Raw genomic sequence first — 16,359 nt, 5'->3', positions numbered from 1 at the left:
TATGCTTGGCATGGTGTATGATGCCTTGAAGAATATTTTCAATAAAAGAATAACCCAGTCGCAGGCTCCCAGCTCCACAGGGAGTCTGCTTCTCTCTCTGACCTTTTCCTCGCTCATGCTCTCTGTCACTGTCTCTCTCTCAAATAAATAAATCTTAAAGAAAAAAAAAAAAGAATAACCCAGTCAGATCAATTCTTTATAAAGGCCATCCATCAGTATTATATATGATATCTTAAAATAAGAATCAGAGATACTTAGTTAAGAGACCATCTTACGGTAACATTAGTGTGATAATATGGGCCTAATCTAAGGTGTAGGCTTTGGGAATGGACTAGAAACGAAACAGCAAATCTGAGACAGTGTCTTAAATATAATTGTCTTATTCTAGCTAACTCAGGTTTAATTGTCCTGTAAATCAGAGTTGATGTCTCTGTTTTCCTCCCCACTCTTCTCTCCTCCCCACTGTAGAACACCCAAAGTTTAGTGCACCTCTCCATCAGTAATGGTAGGAGAGGGGATGTATATCATAATCCCTCCAGACACTAGGTATGTGTGTATACCTAGTTTTCAGGTTTTCAAAAGATTGCATATTTCCTAAAAGAAGTGTGTCTTTTCTCTCACTTCATTTTTGAATTATTACTTTATTTTTTTAAGGTGTTTTTTTTTTTTTTAATTTATTTGGCAGACAGATCACAAGTAAGCAGAGAGGCAGGCAGAGAGAGAGAGGGGAAGCAGGCTCCATGCTGAGCAGAGAGCCCAATGAAGGGCTCCATCCCAGGATCCTAGGATCATGAACTGAGCTGAAGGCAGAGGCTTTAACTCACTGAACCACCCAGGCACCCCTTGAATTATTACTTTAAATCAGAACTTTAAATAGCCACCTAAACAGAATAACAATTTCTGCTGCATAAGTAGCTTTTTTTTAAAGAAAGGTATGTTAAATGTGTTATATTGTCCATGGAAGAAATGGTTTTTGTGGGGGTTTTTTGTTGTTTTTTGTCTTTTGGATTTTTTTTTTTTTATGGTTTTTGGTTGTGGGCATGGTTGATATATCCTTGAAAAATAAAGTTTATTTACATCTTTGATTTTTTTTGTTTAGAGGAAACCAGTCCTGGGTGTATATTCGATAGCAAAGAATCCTCCAGAAAGTGGTCTTCCCGTTTTCTATGAATGGAATTTAGAGCTAAATTTATGTATATATGATATAAAATTTAAAATAAAATGTACATGTTTACTAAACTCTCTTAAAAAGGTTTCTGTGGTAGAAGAAGAATTAGTCACATTTTGGAGAGATGCACATACAACAGACCGGTTATATAAAATCAGAAGATCCATAAAAAGTGAAGAGACCACTACATGCATACGCACACACATAAACATACATATTCCGTATAAGACTGTGAGAACATAGGAAATTTAAACCTGTGCATGGTTACCACAATCTTAATTCCATACTTTGGGAGAAAAGTTTACTTTGAGTAGATCACCAAAGAAGAATAACAGTGATCTAACGTTTTCTTTTTCATTATGGTCCGTGAGGGGAAGGGGAAAAAAAAAATTGAGGTGTGTGTAACAAAGAAGATTTACAATAGTATTTTTTATGATGGTGCAATAATTTTGAGAAGAATGTTAAATAATTCTTTTTCCTTGTTCCGCAGAACAGTGTAAGTGTTCATATTCTGCTGTTCTTCTGAAAAAGAGTAGGCTGTCCAGAGAGATTGGTTGGTTTTGCTTAATGAACTATCTTATATTCCTGTAGGGAAACAGTACAGGGAAATTTTCAGCTTTGTGTTTATTGACTTCTGATGATGTCTGTATTTGTTAAGTGGCTTTCCGTGGGCTCTTCTCCCTACCTATCTGCCCGTCATACCTCACTTCGATCTATTGACTCATGTGTTGACTTCTGTAGACTCCTTTTTATATATTCTATTTGCTATCTGATGTTTAGTCTTTAAATTGTACATCCAAATGTTGAACGATTTTGTGAAATTTGCAAGCCAAATAAATATTTAAAAATCCTTTTTAGACTTAATTTCCCAAATAGAACTTCTGATCCAATATAATCAGTAAAAATTAGATTGTCTCTTGATTTTCTCCTCAGCGGTGTGGATGACTAGACTGACAGTATTGTCTGAAATGAAAACTAAAGGTTTTAGAAGTGCTGCCTAGCTAGTGAAATCTTAATCAGAGTATTGCTTTGTTGTCGAGAAAGCTTTGAAAAACAGAAGCTGGAATTTGATATGTTTGCGACTTAAAGGAAGCTTAGATATCACCTAATCTCATTCCCCTCTTTATAGTTAAATGTGCAGGTGCCTGAGAAGTGTGACTTGCTTTCGGTCACATAGTTAATTAATAATAGAAGCAAACCCCAAGTCTAGAATTGGCTGGTGGGCCAATTTCTTGTATAGATACTGAATTATGTATCCTAACCATGAAATAGGAAGAACCTAGGACAGTGGTTGGAAGGCTGTATGTGCTGATGTGACCAGTTCATGCCTAAGACATGTGCTGGTGCAGTCTCTGGGCCACAACCACACAGTTGTTCACTTGATCATTCAGCTGTTTCTTCCATATGGGTGAAGCCCTCTTGTGTTCTGCTAAATTTGAATACAGGTATCATTTTAGACTCGGTATTTCCAAACATGACTTTGCAGTGGGAAGTAATGGCCCTGATCTTGTATTTCAGCTCAGACAGCTGTAACCGCACCAAAGATGTGGAAGAAACCAAAAGATCGGACCCGAACCACTGAAGAGGTGTTAGAGGCAGAAGTGGAGGTAAGGGACAAAGTAAATCTCTTTAGCTTCTCTTTAGAGTAGTGGTGCCATTTCCCAAGACAAGTGTGGGTTTATGTCTCTTTTTTGAGATACTGTTTTTCAAACAAAATGTGATATATCGAGCTCAGAGTCTGATTGTTTTGGTCCACCTACAGAATTTTTAAAAGATTTTTGATACCATTTTCAGTTTCATCAGAGTCTTGTCTATCTTTCCAAATGCGTATTCTAAAATGGCAAAAGTGAGTTACTGCTTAATTTTTGGTTAATCTCCCAACCCCCTCAATTGAATTTTTCCTTCTGTTAACAAGATGGAAAAACTACTCTGGTAAACAAAAATAGGTGGGTACTAAGGAAGGCACGTATTGCATGGAGCACTGGGTGTGGTGCATGAACAATGGATTTTGGAACACTGAAAAAGAATAAAATTAAATTTAAAAAAATAGAAACAGTTTTTTCAAATACTGAGTAGCAGTGATGGTAGAAATTATCGAGTGCATTTAGAGAAATTCATTTTGCAAATGTCATCTTTTAACTACATCGCCGTAACGTGACTTTTCACATGTGATTTATCTGTTTGAACTAAACCATGCCAGATTTTGCTGTAGGTTACAGCATGCTAGGAGACCATGTAAGAAAGAAACAAGGGTAGAGTTATCAGTTTCATAGTCTATAATCTCAGTATCCTTAGTGCTATGTCCCGCTATGTACTGAAGCTTACAAATGAAGAGTAATCTAAAAAATCTGTACGTTGCTTTTTTCTTTTTAAACTCTTAACATCTACTTTATTAAAGTAATTTTTCTTAAATGCATAAGGTGATAACATTAGAATATACAGATTATTTTAAAGTGACTTTAAATACATTTGTTTCAAAAGGCTTTTCTCTCTAGTTATAATTCTTACCCTTTCCAAGCAGTTCACAGTACCCCTTTGTTACTTCCCCCTGTCCTGTCACTAGTCTTACATGATGCCCTACTGATGTCACAGTTAGTCCCATAGCAACCACTAAAATGTTTCATGGAAGTGATTGTAGTGTGGTTATCCGGGGATAAGAATTGGCAGGAAGTTGTAGAGGTGCAAATAGTTGATGCACTTGTCTTGCAGCTGAACAAGAAAATGTTGCTCCTACAGAGAATAAAATACCTTCCAGAGGCAGGGGAATCTCATACATTCCTGGTATGGCTGTAAGAGCTTCATAAACTGGTTTCTCTTTAGATTCCACTATTTTTATTCATTTTCTTCTGTTATACTTCATATTCCTTTCCTAGATTTCTAAGCATTATTGAATATTAAATGGGTAGTCCACCACTACTGCAAATATTCATCCTCTTCTTTAGGTCAGGGGTTGGCCAACATTTCCTGTAGCAGTCCAGATAGTAAATAGTTCGAATTTGTAGACTAAATGATCCCTGTCACAATTTCTCAGCTCTGTTGCTGTAGCCCAAACACAGCCATAGACAATGTATAAATGAATTGACTGTGACTATATTCCAGTAAAACTTCATTGACAGACATTGCAATTTGAATTGCCTATAATATTCATGTGTCATAAAATATTCTCCTTTGAAATTTTTTCAGTGACCACAAATACAGAAACCATCCTTTCCTTGCACACTGTACAGATATGGGATGAGCCACGTTTGACCCATGAGCCATAAATGGCTAAAGCCCGCTTCAGATTGTTATTCTTCGGACATGAGAACTGTTTTAACTTATTCTGAATCAGTCACTTTTTTCTTTACCTTATAGTTTTAAGGTATAATTAAAAAGAATTTGATTGTTTGCCCCCCCCCCAGAAATCCAATTCCTTGTCTTTCCTGTAGTTGAACATTTATTATAGTAGTTTAGTGCATACTGCTTATCATTATCTTTATTTTCACTGATCCTTAAGCTCTCCTTTTCTTAACAGATTTTTCTCAGCCTTTAAAAGAATGTTTCAGATATTAGCATATTAGGTTATATATTTGGTTGTTATATCGTTGCAAATATTTTATCAAATTCTACAAATTATAGCCTAGAAGGGTAACATGAAGGGTGAGTCATCTTAAAATTGCTGATCAAGGCATCTTAAAACTTGTTTTAAAATTGTAGGATATTGGGTGCCTGGGTGGCTCAGTGGGTTAAGCCACTGCCTTCGGCTCAGGTCATGATCTCAGGGTCCTGGGATCAAGTCCCGCATCGGGCTCTCTGCTCAACAGGGAGCCTGCTTCCTCCTCTCTCTCTCTGCCTGCCTCTCTGCCTACTTGTGATCTCTCTCTGTCAAATAAATGAATAAAATCTTTTTTAAAAAATTGTAGGATATTTCATCAGTTATTACCATACGTAGTGGTCTGGTCTGACTTTCTGGCACTTTAAAACTCATGAGTTAAATAGGCAGTTCTATCAACTAAATTCACCTTTGACAGTCCAGCCAATAATGTGTTTCCTTTCTTCAGTTATAAGTTCATTTAATAGGGCTTCATCCAGCTAAATAACGCAGCTCATTTGGTGAGTCCCTTGAAAAATATCCTAACAGTGTCCCTCAGACAGCTCAATGATTTTGTGTTCTCTGAATTATGGTTTGTCATTCATGGAACCAAGTTTCTTCATACTTCTTTTTCCAGTTAGAAATTAACTTTTCCAAGTAATACATTCTCTACTTATATCCAGTAGATTTCCTTTTGCTGATTTTAGGTACAGAGAAGAGGACATAATAAATTTTTTTTCCACTAAAATAACATTTTTCTTCATTTTGTAAGCTCTGAAAAAAGAACTCTCTATAACTGTATAATGTAGCTATACTGCTCTTTAGTAAGTTTAAGTAACAGTGACAGACTCTCATAACAAATTATTAAAAGATCTTCGTGATGATCTGTACTTAATTAGAAGGTGGCATTGCAAGGTCATTATAAGTTAGACTACAATAGAATATAGAATAAGAAAAAGGAAATTTGTTGATTCGTGATTTAAACTTGGGAGTTCGGTTTTTTTCTCAAACTTTAAAAGATGTTCATTCTGTGCCATGTTTCAAAAAGAAATTATTTCAACCTGTATTTTCTTGAAATTTTTATATCTTTCTTTTGATGGTTTCCATACTATGTTTTCCTGTTGGGCGAGTAGAGAAAGCACACATGCACACACAGTGTGGGTGTATGTGTGTCCATGTTTGCATGAACTTTTTGTGTTCATCATGGAAGCAAGTCCTCAAAATCATCTGTTTCTGTAGACATTTTGTTTTTATTTTTTTTTTAAGATTTTATTTATTTATTCGACAGACAGAGATCACAGGTAGGCAGAGAGAGAGAAAGGAGGAAGCAGGCTCCCTGCTGAGCAGAGAGCCCGAAGTGGGGCTCGATCCCAGGACCCTGAGATCATGACCCGAGCCGAAGGCAGAGGCTTGAACCCACTGAGCCACCCAGGCACCCCAGTAGACAGCATTTTAAAATTTTGTCTTTTCCCATGATCTGATGTATGTTAGAAGAAAATTGACTGGTAGTATACCCGTTAATAATATTTCACTTATGTAAGAAAGTAGGATTTTTAACTCTTTAATCTTTTGGAAAAACAGTTTTATGAATCAGTTGGGCATAACCACTTGCTTGTGTATGTGACATTCTTTTATACAATCCTCTGTTGAAAGAATTCAGCAGAGCCTCTATTTTTTCTCTCCTAGCATGAATTTATCGGTTTAGAATGTCTATTTCCTCTGAGTGCTTCTTCCAAAGGCTTGTTTTTTAGAGTGCTTACCCTTCATGGTAAAGAAAGACATAAAGTTCATGAGAACTGCCTCAAGGAATTTTGATAGTTCATATATGGTCCTCAAGAAATTTTTTTTAAAAGATTTTATAGAGAGAGTGCATGTGGAGGGAAGGCCAAAGGGAGAGAGAGAAGAGAATCCCAAGCAGATTCTGCACTGAGCAAGAATTCTGTCACGGGCCTTCATTCCATGACCCTGAGATCATGATCTGAGCCAAAACCGAGGGTCAGGTGGTGGTCAAAAATCATCTGGTGAATAACTTCAATTCTATTTTGCTTTTTAAAAATAGGATGCGTCAGCAGTGCCTTGGTGACACAGTTGAGCATCCCACTCTTGGTTTTGGCTCAGGTTGTGATCTCAGGGTCTTACGATTCAGCCCTGCATCCGGCTTTGTGCCCAGCGCAGGATCTTCTTGAGCTTCTCTGCCTCCATCCCTGCCACTTGTGTGTTTTCTTGCTCTCTCAAAAATAAATAAAAATCTTCAAAAAATAGAAATAGGAAGCACCAGAACCCAGATTTCTCCCTCCGTAGAGGACTACATGCCAAGCACTTTTCTATACATAATTTGAATAAGGTTACAAACACAGAGAATTCCAGGAACCAATAAACAAGGTAGATTTTAATTAACAAGTGTCCTCCTTATAAAATGAGAGATGATCAACTTTGCAGGACCTAGATACTTTATTCATCAAACTCTCCATTTAGCAACAACAGGAACACAAAAAATACCTTCTTATGTTTCTTTTTATATTTGCTGAGCCTTAATGGCAAGGGTAGGAGTGCTTGATTTAGATTTCTGACTAGGACTCTTTCATGTCCAACAAGTGCAAGGATTAACAGTTCTTTCCATTCTAACCTTCGGTACATTTAGATGTCATTAGTCATGTTAAAGCATTTCAGTAGCCATGTGACTTGTCTTCTCTATGCCAAGAGATGAAATGAGAAAAGTGTTTTAAATAAACTTAGCATGCTAGTACCATATGCCGAACACAGACATCCTTTTTTTGAATGATGTTTTTGTTTGCCTTTTGAGGGGATAGGTACAGGTTTTCATGCATATTTACATGGTAAAAATCATGTAACCTCTGTGTTCACTTATGCTTTAGCCTAAAGCTGAAGAGGAGCTTTCAGGTGACAAAGTACTTGAATCTGAACAGGATAAAATGAGCCAAGGGTTTCATCCTGGAAGAGACCCCTCTGACCTAAAAAAAGTAAAAACTGTGGAAGAAAATGGAGAAGAAGCTGAGCCTGTACGTAATGGTGCTGAGAGTATTTCTGAGGGTGAAGGAATAGATGCTAATTCAGGCTCCACTGATAGTTCTGGTGAAGGGGTGACATTCCCATTCAAACCAGGTAAGTGTATCCCTGCCTTCCTGTGCATGTGTTCCCTTCTCACCTTCACTGTTCTAACCTTACAGCAATGTTGTCTCTTTATAGAGAGATATTGGATGGAAGATAAGAGGCTCATCAGAGCATAATATTTACAGAATAGATTAGCAGGCATAAGTTAGTGACTAGCAAATCCAGGGAGTTCTCTGTTGACGGAAGTGATATCTGATGCCGTATTCTGCTTTTACAGGCATTGGAAGAGCAGCTGGCAGAAGATAACGGTCAGTGCTAGGCCAGTGGAATTCAACAAGAGGAATTTAATTTTACTTAGTTTAATTGAAAGGGCTGTTTCAGTGCTCTTTTGTGCTCATCATTTCACAAGCCTTTAACACTTACCCTTATTACATGTAACACACTGACATTTTTCACTCTATTCTCTTTTTAAAATGTTGGACTGTAGGGGGCCAGCTGGCTCAGTCAGTAAAACAAGTGACTCTTGATCTCAGGGTCATGAGTTCAAGCCCCACGTTGGGCGTGGAGCCTACCTAAAAGGAAGAAATGAAAAAAGAAACAAAAAGAATTTTAAAATGTTGGTTGTAACTCACTGATTTCACAAGAGAAATTTGTTGACAGAAATCACTCTGTGGAACTGAACTACAATCATCAGAAGCAGTGTGACTAGCTTATTAAGCACATGCAGTATGAGACATGCCCTGTGGAGCACATGATGAGCCTTGGAGGCTCTTTCATCTTTAGGCACCATCAAGTCCATTAAAGTCTGTTCCAATCCTATATAAATATGATTGACTTTGAAATTTTCAGAGTGATGTGGCATGGACATGCGGGGGAAGATGGTTCATTTGATAGAAAGTTTGGGATAGGTACAACTTTTTTCATAGTCTGCGAAATCTGAGTGACTTCTATGTGAGATTGGATTTGAAAGCAGAATATCAGACATCAAAAATAATCTTAGACAAAAATTATTGATGTACAACCAACATTTTTTAACATGGAGCATAAAAAGTTGTCAGTGCATTACAGGAGCAAGGGCAAATATTGTTTTAAGAAACTTTGATTTCTTTTATTTAAATCTGTATTTGTTCTAAAAAAAACTTTAAAAATTGTATTTGTTCTGAGTCATAGAGTCATTATATTTCTTATTGGGAGTTGTAGTAAGAAATGTTTGAAAGTCATTGATAGATACCTCCACCTTAATAAACTGATCTTTTCACTACCAGTAAACTGCTGCCAATGGGCTTTATGAAATTGTAGGGGTATGTTATAGTAAAATTTTCTTTTAACTTTAGGACTCAGTATACTAAAATTCTAAAGATCTAGGCTTATATGATATCATGAAGAACTTGTGGCTACCCCAGTCCTTTAATAGACTGAGACACTATTGTCGTCTATAGGAGTGAGTGTGTGTGTGTGTGATGTGTTTTTGAGTAAGCTTTATGCCTAGCATGAGGCTCAAATGCATGACTCTGAGTCCCGTGCTCTGCTGACTGAGCCAGCCATACGCCCCCTGTCAGTTATATTTTTATCCTTTGGCAAGGAAAAGGTACCCAACCATAGGCCCCAACTATATTGAACAACTAAATTTTGATATACCCTTGCAGTAATTGGAAAATAGCAATTAAAATTTTATTTTTTTTAAAGATTTTATTTACTTATTTGGCAGGGAGATAGAGCACAAGTAGCCAGAGCAGCAGGCAGATGGAGAGGGAGAAACAGTCTCTCTCCTTAGTGGGGAACCCAACATGGGCTTGATCCCAAGATCCTGAGAATGTGACCAGAGCCGAAGGCAAATGCTTAACTGACTGAACCACCCAGGCTCCCTGCCAGTTTAAAATTTAGATCCCAGTAAACTGCCTGCCTTTTAATGAATATAAGAAGATAATAAGGATTTGGTTGAAAATATCTACAGTGTTCTCACAGACCATCATGAGTCTATCACCTATATATTAAGAATCACTAACCTAAAAAAGGACCCAAAGAACTATCGTGAAGTGATCTTGGGGCCTGATTTTGATGAGGGTTTGGTTAATTAAAAGAAAAATACTGTGACTTGCTTTCCTTATCCAACAAAAATTTCAGGAAATTCTCCAACTTTATATAATGAGATTAGGATTGTGAGAAATGATAGCTATAACAATAGTCATAGTAGCAAAGTGAGTGCTATGGCAAAAAACTAATTTGAAATTAATATTAAAAATATTATTATTGGTGGGAATAACGATAGTGCCACTGCTATGGAAAACATTATGGGGGTTCCTCAAACAATTAAAAATAGAGACACCATATAACCCTGTAATTCTGCTTTTGGATATTTACCCAACGAAAACAAAAACAGAAATTTGAAAAGACATCTGCATCCCTATGTTTATTGCAGCATTATTTACAATAGCCAAGATCTGTAAGCAGCCTCAGTGTCCACTGATAGATGAAAGGATGGTGAAGATGTGTGTATATAGATGTGTTTTTGCATGCATGGTGTACCCACACACGGTGGAGATTACTCAACCATAAAAAAAAGAATGAAATCTAGCCATTTCCAACAGTGTGAATGGATCTAGAGGGTATTGTGCTTAGTGAAATAAGTCAGACAGAAAAAAAATCAAATACCATACGATTTCACCGATACATGGAACCTAAAAATCAAAACAAAAACAGAGACAGAACAACCTGTGATTGCCAGAGGATAGGGAGATGTGGGTGGGCAAAAAAAGTAAATGGATTAAGAGGGTCAGACTTTCATTTACAAAATAAATAAGTCACAGGGATGAAATGTACAGCGTAAGGAATGTATAGTCAGTAATATTGTAATAATTTCATATGGTGACAGGTGGTTAATACACTTACCATGGTAAGTGAGCCTTTTGTAATGTATGCAATTGTCAAGTCACTATCTTGTATATCTGAAACTAATACAATATTTTGAATCAACTATACTTCTAAATAAAAACTAGTTATATAATATATATATATATATAAAATATATAATAAAAACTATACTACTAAATAAAGTAAACCATGGTCGGGGGAAAAATTATATATAGCTGGTTAGCCTTTTCAGAATCTAACAGAAGTTATTTGTATTTGTTTTGTATCCTTTTGCCTTTTTTTCCCTCCAAAATAGCATTTCCAAGTGAACAACCGAAGTCTCCTTTTACGTGAAACCAAAGAGTATTATAGATTCCTTATTTCTGAGGTATTTTAAGGCTTGGTAGTTTATCTAATGAGTATTATTACATGTTTCTGGCCAAAGGCTGTCTAATGTGTATATTAAGTGGTTTCTGTAGCAATTTCAGATTACAGGCTAATGGTATTCAGAAGGGATCAAGGAACATAAGACAGTTTAAAGTTTTTATATGACATTTTTCTGACAGTAGCTCAGTGTTTGCTTTGTATTTTAGTCTATGACAGGTAAAGTGAATATTGGAATCCAGTTTGAACTCTTAGGCGTTATCCATATAATGACCCTAGAGACTTTTTTGTCTGCATCTCTTTTTCTAGATTCCTGGAAGCCTGCTGACACTGAAGGCAAGAAGCAGTATGACAGGGAGTTTTTGCTGGACTTCCAGTTCATGCCAGCCTGTATACAGAAACCGGAGGGCCTGCCTCCCATCAGTGATGTGGTTCTTGACAAAGTAAGCTGTATGCTCAGAGAAAGCTCTGTCTTTCTACAAGGAACTGGATTCAGTTATCAGTACAGATGTGTGAAGTATGAGTAGTTTTTAGGAATTGTTAGCCTATATGTATTTGAATTAAAATATATAATTTTTAAGTCTTAGAGTTTTCCTACATATTGTTGGATTTGGGGTTTATTGTGGATTACTGGAACTTTGGGGTTTGGTGCATATTTGAGTGGTATTGTTTTAAAATACATTCATTGTCTGCTTATCATTGCTATTGCATAGTGTTGTAAAAAATGTGTGTCTTGCTGGGCTAATACAGCTAAAGGGATATGGAGCTCTTTTGTTCACTGTTCTAGAATTCCATTATGGAGTTAGAATGGCATTGAGGACAGGTCAGATGCCTACAAGTGTATTTGGCAAATCAAACAAGCATAATTTGAATAATGTTATATCTTAAAATTTCTCTAATAAATACTTATAGTGATTACTTTTCAGTTTTGGCAAATAAGTAGGCATCTTTTCTTTTTACATCTGAGCTTAATAGTGCATGTAGGAAATTGGTACAATATTTATTTTGTCTCTATTAAGTTAAAAAGAGTAGAGTCAGATGTGTAGCTGCCCAAGTGATTTTATGTCTCTCAATGATGAACCAGTGATGATGACAGAGCTTAAAATATTTTTGTTTTGAAGAGAAAATATTAGTCCTTTTTAAAGCATAAAGGGTAACTGTCTTTCCGAACGAGATCTACCTCTTTTTGAGATTTCCAGCAGCTGCTTATCCAATCCCTATGTATATTATTCTCCTCTTTAAAGCAACAAGGTTTCTTATTTCTGTTGGTATCTAAGTCTTCTCTTTTGGGCACTTACGGTAGTGCTAATTTGAGACTGTTTTAGAGGGTGGGTTTTACATACCCTAAATTGAGTTATCGTCTAGAAGATATTCTAGACGATATTACTGGTTTTTGACTTCACCCAGTTACTAGTTGATTTCTCCCTGAGCTACTTCACTTTGTTTCGTCTGCCATCACAATACATGCCTATACAAAGCCAGATAGCTCCAATTAACAAGGTGGATTGAGTGAGATTTTTAAAATATCTCCTTTAGAGACTTACTGTTCACTGAGAATATTTGCTTTGCTAACCATAAAACAACAGCTAACATAAATGATAACAGGATTTTTCAAAGCAAGTGCTCTGATGTCCTGGTGAATATCCTGGAAAAAATTCCCTCATTTGTCCCTACTTCATAGGATCTTACAGATTTTCTTGAGCTGTTCTGCTGGTCCTTGAGTGTCTGTTGAGCCAGTCTACTTACTATGTCTAGCCTCTCCTTGGAAATTTTAGGCCTAATCACTCCCAGGAATAAGTCCAGAGACGCTTCCATGGTTCAGATTGGACTTCACTGCTTCAGAAAACCAGTGTTCGTCATTTCAGTTGACATAACTTTTCAGTCTAAGTTTTTACTTTCTGGGTACTGAGTGTTCTGAAACTTGTGTTAAGCTTTCCTTTGCTTCTTCATGCAGATCAACCAACCCAAATTGCCAATGCGAACTCTGGATCCTCGGATTTTGCCTCGAGGACCAGACTTTACTCCAGCCTTTGCAGATTTTGGAAGGCAAACCCCTGGTGGAAGAGGCGTACCTGTAAGTGCAAGTTCCCTACAACCCAGTTAGTTAGAAATTGTTAGAGACTTCATGACAACTTGTCTAATGGCAAGAGAACGGCATTTTTTCGTTGATTCCTCTAACCAAGAAGACATAGAAGAGGTGAAGACTGTCTTTTTTTCCAACTAATATTAAAGCAAATAAAGAATACACTGAGTTGTTTTTACCTGAGAGAAACTGGTCTGCATTAATTTGGTCTTGATTTTTTTACATATTTTTTTCAATTGAACTGCAGATGGGTTAAAAATAGAGCTAACCTTAAATAGGATTCCTGCTTTATTTTGAGGTGTCCTGATATAGTTGAGATCTCTGATGACATTCGGCTAATGGTCATCTCTTTGTCTTTGTTTCTACAGATTTGCAAAGTGCAGAGCAGGCATGGATTGCCAATTCTGGAACAGAGCAAAGCCCCAGCTTGTACTCCACTGGCGATGTCGCACCCACCCCTGAAGAGCCTGCCTCTAGGGGTGCGCTGAATCCTTTTTTTTTTTTTTTTTTTTTTTAACAATAGTCTCTGGTGTTATGATATTTTCTGTTTTGTTTTTCTCACTTACTATAGGTTGTGAAGTCACTATATGAACACATGACATGTACAAAAGAGTGCAGTGTTGGTATACTGCAGGTTGCACTTACACCCCCATTGGCAGGCTCTTCAGCGGTAGAAGTGACGTCACCAGTGGAGTTATGCTGGGGCACTGCGCTGTGCAAGATGTGGCAGGCTGTGCCTACTCCCTGCTTTGTAGACTTGCAGAAAGCATGGGGGAAGGTTGCCAGTGATGTGAATACCTGTTTTTCCCAAATTGGAGTGGTACAGAGAGCACTTAATTTAAACTTCTGGAGGAGCTTGGAGTTTGATGTACATTTGCAAATCTACTTTATTTTGTTTGTAAAAATACTTTTATTTAAGGTGACACTTTTTATTTTTCCCATCACCTTTTTATTTCTGGAGTGGCAACTTTTGAAACCTGCTTTGGAATAAGACTGTACACATCAGGAAACAAATGTCACTTTGTAGATATTTGAATTATTTGTTGTTTGCCTGCAGCCAAATACTAATTAAAAATACTTCAGTGCCTATAGTGCATTGAAGGCTTTGTAAAACCTATAGAAAATCTCCTTAATTTGAAGCATGTTATTTATTGAGCATTACCATCTTAACAATATCTCTGTGTGTGATTTTCTATTCTCACCTAGGTTGGAAATTTAATCTTTATTTTCTGTATACTAAATTAAAATTTTTCTCAAGTTTTAATTATCTCACCAGAAAGTCTTAGAGCGCAGCTTTCTAGAAACCATTTGATACCTTATTTTTCAGCATTATTTCCCTTTTTGGTAGTGTAAAGTTGTGTTTCTATTAGTGGTTTTTTTGTTTTTGTTTCGGTTTTGATATATATCTTTGCTTTGCCAAACACTGGAAATAATGTTGATGCCATTTTTTATTAGTTTCAGGTTAACAATATCTGTCATTATCATATTGCTCTGTTTTGTTCATATGTCACTCAAAGAAGGTATGATTTGATGCGTCTCATCTTCCAGTGTATACTGCCACTTTACATCACCAGCTTGCTATTGTTTAGTAACTAGGTATAGCAAAAAGGAAGTGCGATGGACTGAGAATAAGCTATGTCTCTTTTATAATATTGAAATTAGAAAATGAATTTTAAAATTATCACAATGTGTCTTTGCCCACTAATCTACCTACTTACATATGTAAATGATTTATTTGGTACCAAGAAATATGATTGGAAATGAGCCATTATGAGGAATTTGTAATGTCTCCAAAAGAGTTAGCTCTAGTTATTTCACTTTCTTTAAATAGCTCTTGTCAGGTGACACAGCTAATTTTTAAGTATAATTGTGATCTGTCAGAGTAATACTGATATGTTAAGCCTAATGCAAGTATTTATTCTTCCAGCATCTCCCACAGCTAACAAACATGCTCCACTTAATTTTATCCTGCTTATGTTGGTATGTTGTTGTGGATTCAAATGGGAATTTCATAGGATATAGCTATGTAACATGTAAAGGAACAGTTAATAATGCTGTTTGGAAAAAAAGCAGCAGTCTTACTCTTCATCGTTTTTGGTACCATACCTCTATTAATTTTTCCCAGCCTCCCAATTGGCTTATAAATGATTACCATCCAAAGATCTTAAGATCTGCTAGACTTAATTTTTCATGGTGTGGCTTAAGTAACTGTGACTCCTACTATAAACTTCTCTGCAAAAGACTTATTACAAGTGGGTAGCAATTGTTTTAACATGTCATGTGCAGTTACGCAACATTTTCAAACATAAAGGTCTTTTGATGGATAGTAATGTATAGATCTGTTGGAAGCACTCAGGCAGTATCCTCTCTCTACCTTATTAAAAGTCGAATTACTTAGCAAGTGTGATGTAAATTTTTTTTTAATTTTTTAAAGATTTATTTATTTATTTGACAAGGAGAGAGAGACAGTGAGTGAGGGAACACAAGCTGGGGGGAATGGGAGAGGGAGAAGCAGGCTTCCCGCTGACCAAGGAGCCCAATGCCTGGCTTGATCCCAGAACTCTGGGGTCATGACCTGAGCCCAAGGCAGATGCTTAAGGACTGAGACACTCAGGCGCGCCTGTGATGTTACTTTAAATGGTAATCTAGGCAGACATCACAGAAAGCGCCCCAAGAGACATGTATTGAAAGAGAGACAGTGGAGCGAGACTAGTAATTTACCATTCATATTTATTTCAGTTAGCTTTGAGGTTAGCTGAGTTTTTTTTTTTTTTTTTTAAATTTATTTATTTATTTGGCAGAGAGAGGTGGAGAGAGGAAGCACAAGCAAGGGGAGCTGTAGGCAGAGGGAAAGAAAGAAGCAGGCTCCTCACTGAGCGGGGAGCCCTATACGGGGCTCGATCCCCGGAACCTGAGATCATGAACTGAGCCGAAGCCAGACACTTAACCAACTGAACCACCCACGCACCCCTAGCTGAGCTATTATAATAATTATTATATTATAATAAAAATTCTACGGGCAGAGAGGTTTCCTGAGGTTATATCATCCTTCCCTTTCTCCATAATCCCTTTAAAACATGGTAGGATGATTATTGGTCCTGTTGGGGTAAGTTTAATGTTATAGTCTATGAGATAAGAGCAATGTATATTGATCTCTAAAACAGAGATGGGTATGGCTTTTTATGTAATACATTTAAGAAAAATATATGAGAGAAGGTAAAAAAAAAATTA

At 36.7% G+C, this 16,359-nt stretch overlaps 1 protein-coding gene across 29 annotated transcripts in view; it reads left to right on the top strand.

Annotated features, from left to right (window-relative positions):
- Positions 1-16,359, top strand: part of EIF4G3 (eukaryotic translation initiation factor 4 gamma 3) — a 346,931-nt gene that overhangs the window by 253,889 nt on the left and 76,683 nt on the right. For 18 of the 29 annotated variants that reach the window (XM_045063902.1, XM_045063894.1, XM_045063890.1 and 15 more), the window contains 5 exons: positions 2,687-2,775; positions 7,616-7,862; positions 11,355-11,488; positions 13,000-13,119; positions 13,497-13,607. In XM_045063902.1, coding sequence (XP_044919837.1) covers positions 2,687-2,775; positions 7,616-7,862; positions 11,355-11,488; positions 13,000-13,119; positions 13,497-13,607 — 701 coding nt within the window. The remainder of the gene's footprint in view (positions 1-2,686; positions 2,776-7,615; positions 7,863-11,354; positions 11,489-12,999; positions 13,120-13,496; positions 13,608-16,359) is intronic. The other 11 variants (XM_045063898.1, XM_045063895.1, XM_045063892.1 and 8 more) reach the window with 1 other exon arrangement.

Source organism: Mustela putorius, unplaced genomic scaffold (genome assembly GCF_011764305.1).
Source record: "Mustela putorius furo isolate JIRA1106 unplaced genomic scaffold, ASM1176430v1.1 tig00003853_pilon_pilon_pilon, whole genome shotgun sequence".
NCBI lineage: Eukaryota > Metazoa > Chordata > Mammalia > Carnivora > Mustelidae > Mustela > Mustela putorius.
Note: the sequence above shows the minus strand (reverse complement) of the source record. Positions and strands in the feature narration are given on the sequence as shown.